General features: G+C 34.5%; 1 protein-coding gene across 10 annotated transcripts in view; it reads right to left on the bottom strand.

The window, feature by feature from the left end:
- STXBP5L (syntaxin binding protein 5L) overlaps window positions 1–23,431 on the bottom strand; it is a 493,876-nt gene that overhangs the window by 277,225 nt on the left and 193,220 nt on the right. For 2 of the 10 annotated variants that reach the window (XM_063630149.1, XM_063630150.1), the window contains exon 3: window positions 4,075–4,171. The exons of the other annotated variants lie outside the window; for them this stretch is intronic. In XM_063630149.1, coding sequence (XP_063486219.1) covers window positions 4,075–4,171 — 97 coding nt within the window. The remainder of the gene's footprint in view (window positions 1–4,074; window positions 4,172–23,431) is intronic. 10 annotated transcript variants of the gene reach the window in all.

Here is a 23,431-nt window from a genome sequence, read left to right as displayed (position 1 = left end):
ATGAACTATGTATATGCCATTCAGTCCTATGCACTTGAGAAATGTGGCTTCAAATTTGGCTTCAAATTTCTTCTATCAAATCCTATTTTCTCTATGACCGAATTCAATATTTTAAACTGATGTTTTATGAACCCTCTGAAGATTATAAAGTTATTCTAGAGATTCGTGTCATTAAAAAGATTAATATTTATTTTTAAATCAATAAATGAGTAATAAAATATTATTTCTTTAAAATAGAAGAATTTTAGAACATATCATGATTATAATATGATCACCTTTAAGACTCAGTCATTAAGCTAAACAATGCTAGCCATACTGATAACTTTTGCTGTTAAATGATTCTCAATTATTATTTGTATCCTTCCTATTTTTTTGTTACCAATGACAGAAAATTTAACCTATCATTGGTTAGGGAAAAAAATAAGAAGAAGGATAAAAATAGCCAATGTTAAAATAATGATATATTTCTGACAGATTTGCCTTAAGATGATTTTCTTGAAATACATTAGTAGTATTCCTCTGATGAAAATTCTTATACGCTGCATAAAGATGTATCAATAACTTCAAAAAACCATTGGTAAGAACAGAAAATATAGTGGTAGTGATAACCTAAGCCTGCAGAGCATCCTGAGACCTTATTACTTATCTCGACATCTTACAATGAGACACAAAAAATAACAAAAATAAACCAGCTAGTAGTTTTCGCAGTAAAAACACAAAAGGTTTCAAATATCAGTTCATTAAAGCAATATACATTTATTTTTGAAGCTATAACAAAAATGCTTGGTTATTAAACCACACACAATAAATGTTAAAATTGATTTGACAAGAAATTGAGCTTTTTACATGTTAACTTGAAGTAAATGGCATATATGACTTGCTAAGTGAAAATGTCAAAACTAAATACATATTTGAGTAATATTTCCTAAAATAAAATTGATATGACTGTACTAAGTGTACTAAGGTATGTTTTAACTTCAAATTGATTTTTTTTACATACAAGAGAAAATGATGAACGATGAAACCAATTTCTTTTCTTTCTTTTTTTTTTTTTTGAGACAGAGGACAGAGTCTTACTCTGTCACCCAGGGTGGAGTGCAGTGGCACAATCTCTGCTCACTGCAACCTCCGCCTCCTGGGTTCCAGAGATTCTGTGCCTCAGCCTCCTGAATAGCTGGGATTACAGGCATCTGCCACCACACCTGGCTAATTTTTGTATTTTTAGTAGAGATGGGGTTTCACCATGTTGGCCAGGCTGGTTTTGAACTCCTGACCTCAGGTGATCTGCCCCTCTTGGCCTCCCAAAGTGCTGGGATTACAGGCATAAGCCACCATGCCCAGCCAATAAAACCAATTTTATTGAGTGTATGAGACTCTTGGCAAGGAGATATTGGCAAGGAGATTCATTAGCCTAAAAAGTTTGGAAAATATAACTTAAGCAATAAAATGAATAATATAATCTTTCTAAATTTGAGCCCCAAGATTTAATAAAATAATATCCTAAAACACTATTATATTTTATTAAAGTAAATATCTGAAAGATAAAAGTTGCTTTGCTTATAAAACATTGCTAGCAATAGCCCCAGTAAATCACAAAATATAACATACTGAACCTCAAAAACACCATAAACTGTTGAGATAAGTATACAAGATTATGATTTAGAAAACATGATATTAGAATCAGTTAGAGAATTAGAAAAGAGAAAAGCATCCCCCTGACAGCCAGGAGACATTAGACAAGGCCACTCTGTGACCATGAGGAACCAAGACAAAAATAAGTGCACTCTGCAATAATATTTGACCACACCAAAACAGGAACAATGCCCAAACCACAAATTATATATACATATTTTTTAAACAGAAAATGTCTCTCACAATAGAAGCAAGTACCATAAAGGCAAAGAAGTAGGGTTACTTCTTCACCATGATATCATTAGAACCTACACTAGTGTCTGAAAAAAAATAGGTATTTGGTCAATAACAAATTAATTGTTAAATAACAAAAAATCAAAATTGTAGATATTATATTCTAACCACAGTAAAATAAAATTAGAAGTCATGACAAAAATATTTTGAAAACTAAAAAATATATCTGCAGGTAATTAATAAGCAAAGAAGAAATCATAATGAAATATATAAAATAGAACTGAACAAAAATGCCTCACAAGACACAGATGAATCTTAAGAGGAAATTTTATGGTTTTGTAAATATGTACGTAGAGAAGAAAAACTGAAAATGTTTTAATGATATAAGCATTTGACTTTGAAAAGTAAAGAAAAAAGTAAATCTCAGAAAGCAGAAGAAAAAATAATGAGCCACCTTATTCAAGAGCAAAGGATACCACCTTTTATTTATTCAAGTATACTTTTATATCTTTTAGGAAGTTTGAAAGTTTTCCACATATTGACTTTCTTGCTAATTTTATACCTAGTTATTTTAACTTTCTTATTGCTATTTTATATGGGTTCTTCTCTTCATTATCTTTTCTAATAGGGTATTATTTCTATAGTTAGATTTTAGTATACACCTTTCTAAATCCTTTTGTTTGTATTCATTTTAAGGTTGATTCTCTTTGCCATTCCAGTTATATTATCATATAATCTAAAATAGAGACTATTTTTTCCAATTTTTATGTCTCTAATTGTTTGTATTTATCTAACTGCTTTGCTAAAAATCATCCTAGAGTATTAAAAATAGTAGAGAGGCTGAGCATCCTTGCCTTCTTCCTGACTTTAGTGGCTATGCCTCTAGTGTTTCCCCATTAAATAAGATCCTGAATTCTGGGGAGGGAGGGAGGGAGAGGGCATAGAAAGAGAGAGAGAGAGAGAGATTTAAAGAAGTATAAATTGATTTATATGTTATACATTTCTTTTATTAGGAATAGGTGTTTAATTTTAAAATAAATATTTTTGTTGAAATATATATAATGTACACAGATTATAGATGTATATTTAATGAATTATGATGAAGTAAACATACCCATGAAACTACAATCCACATTAAAAAATACAATAGAAAGACAAGTAATACAAGAAAAACAATACAAGCCATTCAGAAGCCTATTTCGTACTCTTACCTAGTTAATATTCCCACTCTCCTCTCTAAAAATAACCACTATCCTGACTTCTAACACTATAGGCTACTGTTACCTGTTTTGAATTAGACAGGTAGAATTATACAATACATATTGCTCTCTTTCTTGCTTCTATTTCTATTATATTTGTAGCTAATTTAATTTCATTATTAAAATAGCATTTCATTGTTTGGCTATGGCACTACCACAAATTATTCATTTTACAGTTGATGTAATAATACTACCATGAACAACCTTGTACATATCTTTTGGTAAATACATATATGCATTTCTGTTAAATGTATATTGATCCATAGGATATTAGTATGTTTAACTTTAACAGATACTGCCAAGCAGTTTTCCAAAGTGGTTATACCAACCACTTCATGTTTTCATTTTCACAAAATGTATATGAGTTCCAATTCCTTCTCATCTAATGACCAATATTGTGAATAGCTGTACAATGTTAAATTAAAGGAATAAATCATAGCCATCTTTGTCTCATTTCTCATTTCAGGAGGAAAACTTATATTAATTCATCATTAAGGAGGATGTTTTCATAGCTTTGGGAAAATTAACAAAGTTCATATTAATGAAATTCCTTTCTTTCCCTAGTGTACCAAGAGATTTTTATAATGAAAAGAAGGTAAATTTTATGAAATGCTGCTTATTAGCTGTTTTTATTACCATATATTTTTCTCCTTATTTCTGTGAATTGCATTGACTGATTCCGAAAAGTTAAACCAACTGTATTACTAGGGGGAGAATAAATTGGTTGTGATTTTTTGTTCCTTCTCTTTCATTCTTGATCAGACTTGCCAGAGACGCATCAATTTTGTTAGTATTTTCAAAGAACTGCTTTTGCTAATGTACTAAATTTCTGTTTTCTATTCTTTTAATTTCTGCTCTCATCTTTTGAATTAGGGTTCTCCGAAAAATTAGAACCAATAGATGTTTTTCTAGGTATAGAAAAAGATATTTATTATGAGGATTGGCTCACGTGATTATGAAGGCTGACAAGTCCCAAGATCTGCAGGGTGAGTTGGCAAGCAGGAGATCCAGGAGAGCTGATGGTGTTCCAGTCTGAGTCTGAAGACCTGAGAACCAGGAGAACCAATGGTATAGTTCCAGTCTGAAGGTCAGCAGGCTCAAGAACCAGGAAGAGCCGATGTTTCAGTTAGAGTCCAAAGGCAGGAAAAAGCTGATGTCTCAGTTCAAAAGCAGTCAGGCAGAAAAAATTCTCTCTTACTTGAAAGAGGGTTAGCCTTTTTGTTCTATTCAGGCCTTCAGCTGATTGATGAGACCCACTCGCATTAGGAATGGCAATCTGCTTTACTCAGTCTACAGATTTAAATATTCATCTCAACCAAAACATCCTCACCTAAACCTTTAGAATGATGTTTGACCAAATATTTGGTCACCTCAAGGCCCAGTCAAGTTGACACATAAAATTAACCATTATATCTTTATTGTTATTTTTCTACTACTTTCTTTGGGTTTAATTCACTGTTTATCTAGCTTACTGGGTTGGATACTAAGATCACTGATTTTCAGGTTTTCTTCACTTTTTAATAAATGCAATATAAACTATAAATTTTCCTGGAGGCACAGCTTTAGCTACATTCCACAAGTTTTTGATATGTCATATTGTTACTGCAATTTTGTTTAAAATATATTCTAATTTTTATACTGATTTCTTCTATGACATAGAAGCTATTCAGAAGTGTAGTACTTAATGACTAAACAATTAGGGGATTTTTCATTTATCTTTTTCTTATTGATAATCTTGCTAAATTCTCTTGTGGTTACAGAATATATTGTGCATTATTTTAATCCTCTGAAATTTATTGGCATGTTTTTGGTTCAGTAAATATACAACTTTGGTAAATACTCTATAAGCAATTGAAAATAATGTGTGGTCTGCTAGTACTATATATATAATGTATTATATGTGTCAACTTGGTTAAGTTGTTAATTGTGTGGTTTTAGTTTTCTTTATCCACACTAATTATTTCTTTGTTTGCTTGTTTTCTCAGTGACTGGAAGAGGTTTGTTAAAATCTCCAACTACAATTGTAGATTTGAGTATTTTTCATTTTAGTTCTGTCCAATTTTTAAAATATTTTTTAGTTCTATCAAATTATACATACACACACATCATGATTCCATGCAAAATGAAAACACAATTCAGATAAGCACATGTTTTAGTTAACATGGTACCATGCAAAGTAAGCACTACCTGTATAATATAAAACTATGTCATCATTAGGCATATACGAATTTAGGGTTATTACATCTTCTGCTGAATTAACCAATTTCTATTATAAAATATTATCCTTAAAAAAGTTTTTGCCTTAAAGTCTATATCCTCTGATATTAGTATAGTTACACAAGTTTTCTTTGGTTATGGTTTACATACTATATCCTTTTGCAGTTTTGCATTAAACTTTTCTACATCTGTAAGTTTAAAGTGTATCTCTTGTAACAGCATATTGTTGTTTTAGCAGTTTGCAAATTATTGTCCGGTAATTAGCCTATTTAGTTAGTTTACATTTAATATAATTGCTGACACATTTTAGAACAAAGCTACCTACTTATATTTGTCCCATTTGTTTAATGTGTCCTCCCTTTTTTTGGGAAGGGAGTTGGTTAGTAATTTTTTCTTATCCTAATTTTCCACTCTATTAACTTATCCATTATACATACATTTATTATTCTTTTAGTGTTACCCACCAGAATAAAAATTTTTCATGACTTACCAAATTATAATGTAAATTAGTACTTGTGCTATTTTCTGGAAATTATAAGGACTATATTAGGGTTCTCCAGAGAAACAGAATCAATAGGATATATATTTGTATAGATATATAAGAAGGAATTTATTATGCAAATTGGTTCATGTCATTATGCAGGATTAAAAGTTCCACAATATGCTCTCTATAAGCTAATGAAGTAGGAAAACTGGGATTGTAATTTAGTTGTGTTTGAAGGCCTGAGAACCAGAGAAGTGGGAGAGGCCTGGTGTAAGAAGAGTCTGAAGTCCTGAGAACCTTGAGCTGATATTCAAAAGCAGGAAAGGATAGATGTCCCAGTTCCAGTAGAGAGAGTAAATTCACCTTTCATCTTTTTTGTTCTATCCTAACCTCAATAAACTGGATAATGTCTACTCACATTGGTGAGGGCAGATATTCTTCACTCAGTCTACTAATTCAAATGGTCATTTATTCTGGAAACACTTTCACAGACATACTAAAAATAATGTTTTACCAACTCTCTGAGTATTCCTTAATCCAGTCAGCTTGATGTGTAAAATTAACCATCATAAAGACATTGGCAATTAAATTTAGTGAACGTCATCCCAACTTGTATCATAATTCTCAATTATTACATTCCAAGAAGTCATTATTATTTTTATAAAATATTTCCTTAGTTTAACGCATGTTTGTGGTTCTTTATTCTTTTCTTCATCTCTGTTCTTATATAATAGATCATTTTCATTTTCTTAAACAAGTCTTTTAGGTTTTTCCTTAGTGAGGATTTGATGTTAATGAATTGTTGCAAATTTGTTTGCTGAAAATAATTTGATGGCATGTTTTAAATTATATTTTTGTAGAGTATAGAATTCTCCCAGTGGAAGGACTGATCTGATTATCAAAACTGGAAATATAATGGGTGCTAAATTTTATTCAAAGACTTTTTCAGCATCAATAAAGATAATCATTTGTTCTTAGACCTATTAGCGATATAAATTATATTGATAGATTTTGTTAATAGTATCTATCCTTACAACCCTGGAGTAAAACACCACTAGTCACAATGAATTATTTTTTAATGTGCTGGTGGGATTCTGTCTCCTAATATTTTATTTAAGATTTTTCCATTAATATTTTATTTTACTGTAGTAAGAACACTGAACATGAGATCTACCCTATTAACAAATTTATAAATATATAGTGCATTACTGTTGACTCTAGATACAATGTTGCACAGCAGATTTCTAAAGTTTATACATCAATCAAGCTTGCTTGACTGAAACTTTAAGTTCATTGATTAGTATCTCTGCATTTCAACCTCCCCCAGCCCATCAGCCACCATTACCTTTGATTCTATATATATGACTATTTCAGATAGCTGATATAAGTTGAATAGTGAAGAATTTGTCTTTCTACGACTGGTCATTTCACTTCACATAATATCCTCCAGGTTTATCCATGTTGTCACATATTGTAAAATTTCCTTATTTATTAAGGCTGAAAAGTATTCCATTGTAGAAATACCATGTGTATTATAGGTACACGAGGGGATACTCTTCCGCCCTAATAAGGGCTGTGTAACCACATGTTTATTCATCTGCCAATGGCCATTTAGGCCATTTCCGCATATTGGCTAAAAGTATTATGATTTATTTCTCTTTCAGATCTTGATTCCAATTCTTTTGTATAAATATCCAGAAGTGGGACTGCTGTATTATATAGGTAGTTCTGTTTTTAATTTTTTGGGGAACCTCCACATTGCTTTCCATAGTGGTTGAACCATTTTGCAGTCCCACCATACAAGTGTTCCAATATCTTCACAATCTTGTCAAAAGGTGTCTTTTGGTTTAAAATATATATACATAATAACCATCCTAGTATCTATTCTTGGTTTTGATTTGCATTTCTCTAATCATTAGTAACATTAAGCACTTTTCCATATACCTGATTTTAGGCATTCTTTGTGTGTGTGGTTACCTTAGGACTTACATAAAATCTAATGCTCTGTTTTAAGCTGATAACACCTTAAGTTCAATAGTATACCAAAACTCTACACTTAAACTTCTCTTCCCCTGACACATACTTTATAGGTTAGACATTGGAGAAATGTCTATTTAAGACCTAAGCCCATTTTAAAATCGGGTTACTAGATTTTTTTTTTTTTTTTTTACTATTGAGTTGTATGAGTTTCTTATGTATTTTGCAGATTAACCATTTACAGATACATGGCTTGCAAAAATTTTCTCCTATTCTCTACATTGTGTTTTCATGCTGTTGATTGTTTCTTTTGCTATGCAGAAGCTTTTTAGTTTGACCTTGTCCTACATGTTTTTGTTTTCATTGTAGTTACTTTCAGTGTCATGTTTATAGAGCCATGACATTGTCAAAACCAGTGTCATGAAACTTTTCTTCTATGTTTTTTCTACATGTTTCAGAGTTTAAGGTCTTATGTTTAAGTCTTTAATCCATTTTGAATTGATGTTTTTAGTAAGATGTATGAAAAAGGTCTACCTACATTCTTTTACATGTGGATATCCAGTTTTCTTAATGCCACTGGTTTAAAATATTATCCTGTCTACACTGTGTATTCTTGGCACCCTTGCCAAAGATCAGTTGACCACATATGTGTGGATTATTTCTGGGCTCTCTATTCTGTTCCATTGGTCTATATGCCTGTTTTTATGCAATTGTCATACTATATTAATTATTGTAGCCTTGTAATTTAGCTTAAAATCAGAAAGTGTTATTATTATGTGTTGAACCATCCTTGCACTTCAGAGATAAATCCCACTTGATCATGATGCATGATTATTTTAACGTGCTCTTCGATTCAGTTTGCCAGTATTTTGTTGAGGATTTTTGCATCTATTTCATCATGAATATTCACCTATAGTTTTATTTTCTTGTGATATATTTGTCTAGTTTTGGTGTCAGGGTAATGCTGATGACAATGTTTTCCCCTCTTCAAGTTTTTTTTTTTTTTTTTAATTTGAGGACTGATGTTAATTCTTCAAATTTTTGGTAGAATTCACTAGTGAAGCCATCCTGAGCTTTTCCTCATTAAAAGGTTTTTCATTACTAATTCAATCTCTATACTAGTTCTTGGACTTTCTATTTCTTCATGGTTTGTCTTGGCAGGTTTTATGTTTCTAAGAATTTACTTAGTCGTTCTAGATTATACAGTTTGTTGGTATATAATTGTTCTTATTAGTCTCTTATGATCCTTATTTCTGTGGCATCAGTTGTAAATCTCTCCTTTCATTTCTGATTTTATTTATTTGAATTTTAAATCTTTTTTACTTAGTATAGCTGAGTTTGTCAATTTTGTTGATCTTTTCAAATAGTAACTCTCAGTTTTGTTGATTTTCTTTTTTATCCATTTCATTTATTTCTGCTCTATCTTTATTTCTTTCCTTCCACTACATTTGTGCTTAGTTTGCTCTTCCTTTTCTAGTTCCTTGAGATAAAGTTGTAAGTTTGCAGGTCTTTCTTATTTTTTAATGTAAGCATTTATTGCTAGAACTTCCCTCTTAGTATTGCTTTTGCTGCATCCCATAATTTTGGGTAGAGTGTGTTTTCATTTTTGTCTCAAGATATTTTCTAATTTCTTTTTTGATTTCTTATTGAGGCAATGGTTGTTTAGGGATGTGTTGTTTAATTTCTGTATATTTATACATTTTGGAGTTTTCTTCCACTATTGATTTCTAGTTTTATTACATTGTGGTCAGAAAGGATACTTGGTATCATTTCAATCTTCTTAAATGTATTAAGGTTTGTTTCATGGCCTAACATGTTATCTATTCTGGAGAATATTCCATGTGTGCGTGAGAAAAATGTATATCTTGCTGCTGTTGGGTGGAAAGTTCTATATATATGTTAAGTCCATTTGGTCTGTAGTGTGATTGAAGCCCTCTGATTCCTTTTAATATATCTGGATAATCTGTCTATTATTGAAAGCAGAGTACTGAAGTCTCTTACTATGATTGCATTGCTATCTATTTCTCTTTTCAGTTCTGACAATATTTGCCTTATATATTTAGGTGCTCTGATATCAGATGTGTATATATTTATAATCATTATTTTCTTCTTGGTGGATAGACCTTTTTATTGTCCTTCTTTGTCTCATGATAATTTTTGACTTAAATTCTATGGTGTCTGCAATAATAATAGCATCCCTCCTCACTTTTGTTTACTATTTGCATAAATTATCATTTGCATGAAAACATCTTTTTCAGTCTTTATATATCCTTAAAGGGAGTTTACTGTAGACAGCATATGGTTGGGTCTTGTTTTTTATTTTTTATTTTTCTAAATCAATTCAGATACTTTGTATCTTTTGATTGAGGAGATCAATTCATTAACGTTTAAAATAATTATTGATGGAATGATTTGCCATTTTGTTAGTTGTTTTCTGTTTGTCTTATAACTCTTTTGTCTGTCTTTTCCTCTCTTGCTGTCTTCCTTTAAGTTTTTATTGATATGCTTTTATTTCTTTTTATTTTGTGTAACTTCTTAGGCATTCTTTGTGTGTGTGGTTACCTTACGACTTATATAAAATCTAATGCTCTATTTTAAGCAATAACACCTTAAGTTCAATAGTATACCAAAACTCTACACTTAAACTTCTCTTCCCCTGACACATACTTTATAGTATTGTTGTCACAATTTTCATCTACTTATATGGTGTATCTTCTAACATAATTTTCAGTTATAGTTATTTTTAATAATTGTGTCCTTTGAATTACTTTAGTGCAATTACTTTTGCACTGTCCTAATTGAATTAAGTGATGTACCCATCATCATCTCACGCTACAGTATTCTGAATTTGTTTGTATATTTACCCTTATCAATAAGTTTTACACATTTTTTTTTGAGACAGAGTTTCACTCTTGTTGCCCAAGCTGGAATGCAATGGCACAATCTCAGCTCACCGCAACCTCTGCCTCCCGGGTTCAAGCGATTCTCCTGCCTCAGCCTCCCGAATAGCTGGGATTACAGGCATGCGCCACCACCCCCAGCTAATTTTGTATTTTTAGTAGAGACAGGGTTTCTCCGGGTTGGTCAGGCTAGTCTCAAACTCCCAACCTCAGGTGATCTGCCCGGCTTGGCCTCACAAGTGCTGGGATTACAGGTGTGAGCCACCATGCCTGGCCTAAGTTTCACACTTCCTTCTGCTATTGCATTGCTGTTTAACATACTTTTCTTTCAATTTCTGTATTTTTTCAGTCTTTAAATAAAGTTTATTTCTTTTATATTGACAGATAACATTGTATATTTTTATCACATATAACACAGTATTTTGAAATATATATACATTGTGGAATGGTTAAACTTATTATAGTTAACAAAAGCATTACCTCACATAATTATCATTTTGTGATAAGATCACATAACATCTACTCTCTATATTTTTCAACAGTGCAATATATCATTAACTATAATCACCTTGTAATACATTAGATCTCTTAAAATTTATTCCTGCTACATAACTGTAATTATGTTATTCTTTGACCAACATGTCCTCATCCATTCCTCCTCATTAACCACCTCAGCTGCCTGTAAGTACCTTTCCTCTCTCTACTTCAATGTAATCAATTTTTTAAAATTCCACATATGAGTGAGATGATATGGAATTTGTCTTTCTGTTTCTGGCTTATTTCCCTTAACACAGGGTCCTCCAGGGTCATCCATGTTGTCCCAAACGAGAAGATTTCATCATTTTATATGGCTGAATAGTATTCCATTGTGAATATATACCACATTTTCTTTATTTATTTATCCAATGATGGATAATTACATTGATTCCATATCTTGGCCATTGTGAATAATGTTGTGATGAACATGGGAATGCAGATAGCTCTTGGATATATTGACTGCAATTCATTTAGTTATATACCCAGTAGTGGTACTGCTGGATCATATGGCATTTCTATTTTTAATTTGAGGAATCTCCATACTATTTTCTACAATAGTTATACAAATTTACATTACCTTCTCTCCATATCTTCACCAGTACTTACTATCTTTTGTCTTTTTGATAATGGCAATTCTAAATGCGGTGAGGTGATAGCTCACTGTGGTTTTGATTTGCATTTCCCTGATGATGAGCGATGTTGAGCATTTCACCATATACTCGTTGGCCATTTATAATATGTCTTCTTTTGAAAAATGTCTATTGTCATTCATAGTTTGAGGAATTACACTTAATTATTTAATCTATTTTAATTTTTTAATATAGTGAGAAATGAGTGTTTCATGTTATTCTTCCACATGTGCACATATATGTCTATTTTGTCCATTTTTCAATTGGGTTGTTTGGTTTTTTATGGTGAGTTGTTTGAGTCCCTTATACTCTTGAATGTATAGCTGACAAGTATGTTCTCTCATTCTGTAGGTGGTCTTTTTTTCCCAAGTCTTTTATTGTCACCTTCAGCATAAGTGATGGTTTGTCCAACAAACTTTGAAGTCTGCTTATAGTAATAACTGTTCTGCTACTAAGTATGGTTTCCTCTGCATTGTCCTCCCTCTTCAAGGTTCATACATTTGAGAATTAATCCTGACTGGTTGCAATAGAAAATGTATCATTTTCTTTTGAGCCTAAATGATGGTGATGAGGTTAATGTTCTCATTGTCTTTGAATTACCATTTTGATTCAGAACTCGGAATAAAAATAGAATTTATATCCTCCAGGTAAGTAGATATTTATTTTATCTGTTCTTATAGTGTGATTGTTAAGAGCATTGACTCTGAGCCACATTGCCTAGCTTTGAACACTAATTCTGATACTTACAAGCAACATGATCTTGGGTATGTAATTCATATTCTGCCTTAATTGTTTCATGTGTAATAGTACCCCTCTCATAGTGTTTTTTAAAATGTGACATGTGTCATTCCTTTTCTTTTTAGTTGACATATAATTGTACACGTTTATGAGAGAGAGTGCTTTTTTACATTTGAACAATGTGTAATGACCAAATCATGATAATTAGCATATCCATCACCTTAAATATTCATTTGTGTTATGAACATTCAAAAATCTTCTCCTTGAGCTTTTATAAATATACACTAAATAATTGTTAATCATATTCAACCTATAGTGATACAGAATGCTAAAACTCATTGCTTCCATATAGCTGTAATTTTGTATCCATTAACCAACTTCTCCCTTTCTTCCCCTTGCCTTCTACTATTCCTAGTTTCTAATAACCCCAGTGCTACTTTAATTCTGTGAGCTCAATTTTTGTTTAGCCCTCCAATATGTGTAAGAACATATTTATTTTTCTATAACTAACATTTCACTGAGATTGTCTTTTCACTCTGTTGTTTCCTTTGCTTTGCAAACATTTTTGTGTGTGATATAATCTCATTTGTCTATTTTAACTTTTGTTGCCTGTGCTCGAGTTCTTATTCAAAAAACTCCTTGCCCATACCCATGTCATGAAGCATTTCCCCTATGTTTTCTTCCAGTAGGTTCATAGTTTGAGGAATTACACTTAATTATTAATCTATTTTAATTTTTAATGTAGTGAGAAATGAGTGTCTCATGTCATTCTTCCACATGTGCATATACAGTTTTCCCAATATTATTTATTAAGGAGACTTTCCTTTCTTTATTGCATGTTTTTGGCACATTTGTCAAAAATCAATTGGCTGTAAATGTGTGGATTTTTATGTTGGGCTCTCTAATATGTTCCATCAGCCTATGTGTCTGTTTTTATGCCAGCACCATGCTGTTTTGGTTACTATAGCATTGTGGTATACTTTGAAGTCAGGTAATGTGATGCCTCCAGCTTTGTTCTTTTTGGTCAAGACTGCTTTGGTTATTTAGAGGCTCTTGTGGTTCCATACAAACTTTGTGATGTTTTTTTTTATTTCTGTCAAGAATGGTATTGGCATTTTGATAGAAATTGTACTGAATCTATAGATCACATTGAGTGGTAAAAATATTTTAACTATATTAATTCTCATCCTTGAATATGGGATTGCTTTCCATTTATGTGTCTCCTTCAATTCTCTTATCAATGTTTTATAAGTTCCAACGTAGAGACCTTTCACCTCCTTAAATTTATTTCCAGTTTTTTTAATGGATATGGTAAATAGAATTGTTTATTTCTTTCACAAATAATTTACTATTAGCATATACATATACTACTGACTTTTGCATGTTGATTTTATAACCTGCAACTTAACTCATTTATAAATTCTAAAAGCCTTTTAGTGGAGTATTTAGGGATTTCTATGTATAAAATCATGTCATCAGCAAAAAGGGGCAATTTAACTTCCTCCTATTAAATTTGGTTTCACTTGCCTAGTTACTCTGGTTAGGACTTCCAGTACTATGTTGTATAGGACTGACAAGAGTGGACATCCTTACCTTGCTCTGGATGTCAGAAAAAAAGTTTTTAACTTTTTCCTATCCAGTATGATGTTAGCTGTGGGTCTGCCAATTGTGGCCCTTATTGGGTTGAAGTACAATCCTTCTATCTAATTTACTGAAAATTTAAATCATAAAGGAACATTGACTTTTGTCATATGCCTTTTTTCCATGTATTAAAATGACCATATGGTTTTGTCCTTCATTCTGTTAATATGATGTATTATGTTTATTGATTTGAATATGTTGAACCATATTTGTATTCCTGCAACAAATCTCACTTGGTCATAATGAATGATCTTTTTAATGTGCTGTTGAATTTGGTTGAGTATTTTGTTAAACGTTTTGCATCTACGTTCATCAGGGATATTTGTCTGTAGTTTTCTTTTTTATTATGTCCTTGCCTGGATTTAGTATCCAGGTATTTATCTATTTCTTCTAGGCTTTCCAATCTGTTGGCATAAAATTGTTCATAAGAGTCTGCCAATCCTATAAATTTCTGTGGTATCAGATGTAACTTTTTTTCATCTCTGATTTTATGTATTTGGTCTTCATTCTTTTTTCTTAGTCTAGCTAAAAGTTCGCCAATTTTGTTTATATTTTTAAAAAACCAACACTTTTTTATTCTTTTCAACTTTTATTTTAGGTTTAAGGGGTATGTATGCAGGTTTGGTACATGGGGAAATTGCATGTTATCGGGGTTTGGTGTACAGTTTTGTCACCCAGGTAATTAGCATAATACTTGATAGGTAGTTTTTCAATCCTCACCCTCTTCCCACCCTCCACCCTAAAACAGGCACCAGTGTCTACTGTTCCCTTCTTTGTGTCTGTGTGTACACAATGTTTAGCTCCCATTTATAAGGAGCACATGGAGTATTTGGTTTTCTGTTCCTGTGTTAATTTGGTTAGGATAATGGCCTCCAGCTCCCTCCATGTGCTGCAAAGGCCATGACCTCATTTTTTAAAATAGCTATGTAGTATTCCATGGTGTATATGTAGCACATTTTCTTTATCCAGTCCACCATTGATGGGCACTTAGGTTGATTCCATGTCTTTGCTATTGTGAATAGTACCGCAATGAACATACACGTGCATGTGTCTTTATGGTAGAACAATTTATAATTTCTTTGGCTATATACCCAGCAATGAGACTGCTGGATCAAATGGTAGTTCTGCTTTCAGTTCTTTGGAAAACCTCTAGATTGCTTTCCACAATGGCTTAACTAATTTACATTCCCACCAGCAGTGTACAAGTGTTACCTATTCTCTCCAACCTTGCTGGCATCTGTCATTTTTTTAAAAATTGTAGTAATAGCCATTCTCACTGGTGTGAGATGGTATCTTATTGTAGTTTTGATTTGGATCTCCCTAATGATTAGTGATACTAAGCACGGCAACTAAGGTTTATTCTGGTCTCAAGGCTGCTGCAGTAGGCAAGAAGTGATGTGGGTTGGGTTCTGAGTCTGCTTTGCTGGGGCTCATGGGTTCCTAATTGACACCAGGGCAGGTCTAGAGGCTCTGCCTGTGCATACCAGTCTAGAGTCAGGAGCTGTGGTGGGGAGGGATCTGCCAGATATTGAGTTTTACTCTGGTGGGCACTATACTGGGTTCTACAGCAAAACTCTATGCTTATAGTTTCCTTTCCTTTGCCAAGTGAATGATTTTTCTCTCTGTGCTGTGCTGCCTGGTGTTGGAAAAAGGGAGACATGAGTTATCTTCTGGCTGCTGAACTTATATCCAAAGTCCACTGCTACTAAGATGAGCATGGCACCAGGGCATGCCTAAGGCCCGCAGCAGCTATAACCTGCCTGCCACTGAGGTTTATTCAGGGCCTAAGGGCACTGTAGTTGGCCAGCGGTGACGCAGGCCAGAACTCAAACTTATTCCACCACTGCCATGGGTTCCTGTCTGGTACCTGGACATGCTAAGGCCTTCAGTAGCTATAGCCTGCATGCCACTGAGGATTACTGTGGGCTTGAGGCCAATATAGTTAACTAGTTGTAATGCAGACTGGAACTTCAGGCCATTGGATGGTGTTGTGGATTTTCATGACAGCAGGGTGGTCTAGAGCAGGGGGTCCCCAAACACTGGCCACAGTACCAGTCTGTGGCCTGTTAGGAACCAGACCACACAGCAGGAGATGAATGGCAGGTGTGCAAGTGAAGAGTCTTCTGTATTTACAGCTGATCCCCATCACTCACATTACCACCAGAGCTCCACCTCCTGTCAGATCAGCTGCAGCATTAGATTCTCATTGGATTGTGAACCCTATTGTAAAGTACACATGCAAGGGATCTAGGTTGCATGCTCCTTATGAGAATCTAATTCCTGATGATCCATCACTAATCTAATTCCTGATGATCCATCACCCCCAGATGGGACCGTATAGTTGCAGGAAAACAAGCTTAGCACTCCCACTGATTCTACATTATGGTGAGTTGTATAGGGTGACTATCACTGAAGAGTCTTACATCACCATTGCTACGGTTTGAATGTCTCCTCACAGGCAACCTACAGAATGGGAGAAAATTTTTGCAATCTACTCATCTGACAAAGGGCTAATATCCAGAATCTACAAAGAACTCAAACAAATTTACAAGAAAAAAAACAAACGACACCATCAAAAAGCGGGCAAAGGATATGAACAGACACTTCTCAAAAGAAGACATTTATGCAGTCAACAGACACATGAAAAAATGCTCACCATCACTGGCCATCAGAGAAATGCAAATCAAAACCACAATGAGATACCATCTCACACCAGTTAGAATGGCCATCATTAAAAAGTCAGGAAACAACAGGTGCTGGAGAGGATGTGGAGAAATAGGAACACTTTTACACTGTTGGTGGGACTGTAAACTAGTTCAACCATTGTGGAAGACAGTGTGGTGAGTCCTCAAGGATCTAGAACTAGAAATACCATTTGACCCAGCCATCCCATTACTGGGTATATACCCAAAGGATTATAAATCATGCTGCTATAAAGACACATGCACATGTATGTTTATTGTGGCACTGTTCACAATAGCAAAGACTTGGAACCAACCCAAATGTCCATCAATGATAGACTGGATTAAGAAAATGTGGCAAATATACACCATGGAATACTATGCAGTCATAAAAAAGGATGAATTCATGTCCTTTGTAGGGGTGTGGATGAAGCTGGAAACCATCATTCTCAGCAAACTATCACAAGGGCAGAAAACCAAACACCACATGTTCTCACTCATAGGCGGGAATTGAACGATGAGAACACATGGACACAGGAAGGGGAACATCACACACCAGGGCTTGTTATGGGGTGGGGGAAGAGGGGAGGGAAAGCATTAGGAGATATACCTAATGTAAATGATGAGTTAATGGGGGCAGCACACCAACATAGCACATGTATACATACGTAACAAACTTACACGTTGTGCACATGTACCCTAGAACTTAAAGTATAATTTAAAAAAAAAGAAATTTAATGTCCAATGTAGCAGTATTGACAAGTGGGGCCTTTAAGAGGTAACTTAATCATGAAAGCTCTGGCCTAATGAATGAATTAATGGGTTAATGAATTAATGAAGCATCATGGGAGGAGAACTAGTGGCTGTATAAAAGAAGAAAGACCTGAGCTAGAATATTAGCACACTCTGCTCCCTCACCATGAGATGCCATGCACCACCTCGGGACACCACAGAGTCCCTACAAGCAAGAAGGTTCTCACCAAATGCCTTCCCTAGACCTCAGACTCCCCAGCCTTCATAAATGTAATAAATAAATTCCTTTTCTTTATGAATTTCTCAGTTTTAAGCATTCTATTACAATCAACAGAAAAATGGACTAAGAGAGCTGATATGGTTTGGCTCTCTGTCCCCACCCAAATCTCATCTCATGTAATCACCATGTGTCAAGGTTGGGAACTGGTGGCAGGTGACTGGATCATGGGGTCAGTAATCCCTTGCTGTTCTCTTGATAATGAGGGAGTTCTCATGAGATCTGCTGGTTTTAAAGTGTGGCATTTCCCCTTTACTCGCTCTCTCACCTGTCACCATGTAAGACATGCTTTGCTTCCTCTTTGCCTTGAGCCATGATTGTAAGTTTCTTAAGGCCTCCCCAGCCATGCAGAACTGTGAGTCAATTAAACCTCTTTTGTTTATAAATTACCCAGTCTCAGACAGTGTCTTTCTAGCAGTGTGAGAATGGACTAATACAACAGCCATCTTGCTTCCCTTTTGCTTCAACTTGAAGAACTCTTTAGCATTTCTTGTGAGTCAGATCTAGTGGTGGTAAACTTCCTGAGCTTTTGTTTGTCTGGGAAAGGTTTTATCTCTCTTACATTTTTGAAGGACAGTTTCGTTGAGTACACTATTCTTGATGGACAGTATTTTTTTTTCTTTTAGGTTGTGAATATATTATACTACTCCTTTCTGTCCTGCAATTTTTCTGCTAAAAACTCTGTGGATTATCTTATAAAGATTCCCTTGTAGCATCATTTCATTCAGAAATGATGCTGCATATCTACAACTATCTGATCTTTGACAAACCTGACGAAAACAAGAAATGGGGAAAGGATTCCCTATTTAATAAATGGTGCTTGGAAAACTGGCTAGCCATATGTAGAAAGCTGAAACTGGATCCCTTCCTTACGCCTTATACAAAAATTAATTCAAGATGGATTAAAGACTTACATGTTAGACCTAAAACCATTAAAATCCTACAAGAAAACCAAATCTAGGCAATACCATTCAGGACATAGGCGTGGGCAAGGACTTCACGTCTAAAACACCAAAAGCAATGGCAACAAAAGCCTAAATTGACAAATGGGATCTAATTAAACTAAAGACCTTCTGCACAGCAAAAGAAACCACTATCAGAGTGAACAGGCAACCTACAGAATGGGAGAACATTTTTGCAACCTACTCATCTGACAAAGGGCTAATATCCAGAATCTACAGTGAACACAAACAAATTTACAAGAAAAAAACAAACAACCCCATCAAAAAGTGGGCAGAGGACATGAACAGACACTTCTCAAAAGAAGACATTTATGCAGCCAAAAAAACACATGAAAAAATGCTCATCATCACTGGCCATCAGAGAAATGCAAATCAAAACCACAGTGAGATACCATCTCACACCAGTTAGAATGGCCATCATTAAAAAGTCAGGAAACAACAGGTGCTGGAGAGGATGTGGAGAAATAGGAACACTTTTACACTGTTGGTGGGACTGTAAACTAGTTCAACCATTGTGGAAGTCAGTGTGGCGATTCCTCAGGGATCTAGAACTAGAAATACCATTTGACCCAGCCATCCCATTACTGAGTATAAACCCAAAGGACTATAAATCATGCTGCTATAAAGACACATGCACACGTATGTTTATTGCGGCACTATTCACAATAGCAAAGACTTGGAACCAACCCAAATGTCCAACAACGATAGACTGGATTAAGAAAATGTGGCACATATACACCATGGAATACTATGCAGCCATAAAAAATGATGAGTTCATGTCCTTTGTAGGGACATGGATGAAACTGGAAACCATCATTCTCAGTAAACTATCGCAAGGACAAAAAACCAAACACCGCATGTTCTCACTCATAGGTGGGAATTGAACAATGAGAACTCATGGACACAGGAAGGGGAACAACACACTCCGGGGACTGTTGCGGGGTGGGGGGAGGGGGGATGGACAGCATTAGGAGATATACCTAATGCTAAATGATGAGTTAATGGGTGCAGCAAACCAACAAGGCACATGGATACATATATAACAAACCTGCACATTGTGCACATGTACCCTAAAACCTAAAGTATAATAATAAAAAACAAAAAATAAAAAATAAAAAAAAAGATACCCTTGACTGTGACAATCCACTTTTTCTTGCTGCTTTAAAAATCCTTTCTTTGTCCTTGACTTCTGACAATCTGATAATAACATATCTGAATGTAGATTTCTTTGGGTTCATTTTATTTGGTGTCCTTTGGGCTTCCTGGGTTTGGATATCTACATTCTCCAAATTTGGGAGGCTTTCAATCATTACATCTTTTTTCTTTTTTCATAAAATCGGGGTCTTGTCATGTTGTCCAGGCTGGTCTCAAACTCTTGGGCTCAAGCAATCCTCTCACATCAGCCTCTCAAAGTGCAGGGAATACAGGCATAAGCCACTATACCTGGCTCTCATCATTTGTTTAAATAAGCCTTCTGGTCCTTGATATGTTTCTTCTTCTTATGGATCTTCTATAATACACATAGTGGCCCACTTTAATTGTACCCCATAAGTCCCGTAAGCCTTCTTCCCTGTTCTTCATTCTGTTTTCCTTTTGCTTTTCTGTCTGAATTATTTCTAGTTACCTGTCTTTGGGTTCACTGATCCTTTCTTTTACTTTATGTAGTCTGCTATTGACTCCTCTAGTGATTTTTTTTTTCAGTTCTATTATTGTGTTCTTCAGCTCCATGCCTTCTGTTTAGTACTTTTAAATATTTTCTCTTTGCTGAAAATTCTAGTTTTGTTCATGAATTGCATTATTGACCTCAGTGAGTCTCTTTTTGAGAATTATTTTAATTCTCTATCACGTAAGTCATATAAATCTATTTCATTAGGGTTGGTTTCCATTATCTTATTCATTGTTTAAAAATTTTTTGCCTGATTCTTCATTTTCCTTGACTCTCTATGTTGCTTTCTGCACTTTAGGCATAGCAGGCATCTCTCTCAGTCTTCCTGAAGTTCCCCACCAATTGGCCTAGACAGAGATTCTGAGGACTTCTATCTACTCTTTCCTTTCCCATGGAGATACAGGCATCTGTGGTGTTTACCTTCTCACTCTGTGCCGACCCCAGTGGGGTAGCTATGGCATCTACCAGCTCAAGCCACCACCTTGGTTCTCCCCAGGCAGCTAGATGTTCCAGACCCATCAGAGCTTCAGGACTGGTGAGATGTGTGCTAGTTTTTTCAGCACCCCCAAAGAAGTTGGGGCACTGGATGCACAGATCCACTCTTTTCAACCTAACGGGTAAGCTGAGGGCTGGGACTTTTCATCTGTCCTCTGTGCTAAGCAGCAGGGCAGGGACGGTCAAAAGTGTTTATCAGCGCAATTTGCTGCCTCCATTCTTGTCTAGGCAGCTAGGCTGTTTCAGAGCTGTCAGTGTTCCAAGACTGGCAAGACAGAAGCCAATTCTCTGGGGAGCCCCATTGGAAAAACTGAGGTGCTAAACATATGAACAAAGTTCTTACCTCCCTTAGGTGAAGCTGCAACCCAGGAAATCTCTCCTTGACCATATGGCCCTGCACCAGGAGCAATGTTTCTGGTAAGAAGGCGTCCTGCATCTCCTTACTGGTGTTAATGAATCTGGTTTCATCTTCTCCTGGGGTTCAGAAACTTTTCAATTACTTTGTCATTTCTCACAAAGGGAATTTATATGTGAATTGTAGCTGAATCTGTGTGTTCATGAGAATGAAAGCCCAGGCTTCCTATTCTGCCACTTTGCTGATATCACTCCTTTTCCGTTGATATTAATACATCCAATAAATCCAGTTTTCTTTTTATGCAACTTTTATTAGGTTTAGTTATCACTCTTATAATTGCTTCATAAAAACAATTTGAATATTTTTCTTTTTTGAAACTATACTCAGAACAGGGGTTGGTAAACTTTTTCTGTAACAGGCCAAATAGTAAATATTTTAGGCTTTCCAGACTACACAATCTCCAGCAAAACTATATTTAAAATAATAACAGGCAGGCCATATCTGTCCCACTGGCCATAGTTTGGCAATCTCTTTTTAAGAACAGTCTGTGTAGCATTGGTATTATCTAATATTTGAAAAATTAGTAAAATTCAATTATAAAGTCATCTGTGTCTTATACTTTTGGGTAGGAGTAGTAATTTAATAACTTTCTCATTTTCTTAAACTTTCTGTCTCCATTGGTATCACTGTTAATAATTTCCCTATGGGATTACCCATTTTATGTAGGCTTTTCTATCTACCTGCTTAGAGCTGTGTAAAATGATTTAACTCAAAAGTTTAAAAATGTTCTTAGCTTTAGTATGATTTCCTCTTGTTTCGTCTATTATTCTGTGTAACTTTGTTTTCTCCCTATTTTTCTTGATTAGGTTGGATGTTGGTTTGCATATTTTGTTTATGTTCTATTCAAAGAACTAGCATGTTGATTAATTTATAACATAGCTTACAATCAGAACTAACTGAAGTTCTGCTCTTATCTCTTTATGTCTGTTATGCTTCCTTTTGCTTTATTTTCTTGATCTTTTTTCTAGCTTTCTGTGTTACAGATCAGATTTATGTATTTTAATTTATAATTCTATTGATATATGATTTAAAGGCTACAAATTGTTTTTGATAATTATTTTCATTATATTCCATAGATTCTGATATATATATCACTATTTTGATGTTTATATGTTCACCTATTTTGATTTGTATTTTCTACTTGATCTAATAGTTGTTTAATGAAGAGTTTTAACATTTTCAAGTGGAAGAAAACTTTTTCTAATTTTAAACTATTGTGTCATTATTCATATGAAATGCATAATACAGTATACTGCTATTGGCTCTACCCATTGTGATGATTTTCTTTACCAGGGTCATTCAGGGTTAGCCCTTAGGAGAGATGTAATTGAGCAACAGTCTGTAACCAGCTAATGGCAACCAGTCCTCTGACTTGTTTATGAAGCAGGCATAACTTTTTTACTCCTCTGTCAATTGGTTTTAGGTATTTCCCTCCAATCCCATGAGATTATATATGTAGGTCGAGAGGGAGGCATTTTTGCAACAGATGGAATTCTGGGCTCAGTGTACATCTAATTCACTAATAACTTTTGAAAACTCAAGGCTAACATCCTAAATATACCATGTCTCCCACCCAATTTTATGACTCAGTGAATATAATATGTAACTCATGATGGACAGCACAGGTAACATAGTCATTCGGCGTTCCATGGTTCAGTCTCTACAAGGGCCCAGGAGCATGTCAGGAGTTGCTTTGAAAATGGATAGTAACTGCTATGACTCCTCTAGAGGGCTTTCCAATAGAATATTTTATCTACCAGATGCATTAAGTTCTATCAGGTCTATAAAATCATACATCCCAAGTAGTACAGTAGCTTGCAAAGCATCTTTGACTTAGGGGACAAACACTACTAGCTTTTTCTCTAGGGTTTCACTCAAAACTGGCGGACTTTTGGGTGATATAAAAATTAGTTGGTTCAATAATTTCAAGGACA

Source organism: Symphalangus syndactylus, chromosome 21 (genome assembly GCF_028878055.3).
Source record: "Symphalangus syndactylus isolate Jambi chromosome 21, NHGRI_mSymSyn1-v2.1_pri, whole genome shotgun sequence".
NCBI classification, from domain to species: Eukaryota; Metazoa; Chordata; class Mammalia; order Primates; family Hylobatidae; genus Symphalangus; species Symphalangus syndactylus.
The sequence above is the reverse complement of the archived record's forward strand: the minus strand, read 5'-3'. Positions and strand labels throughout refer to the sequence as shown.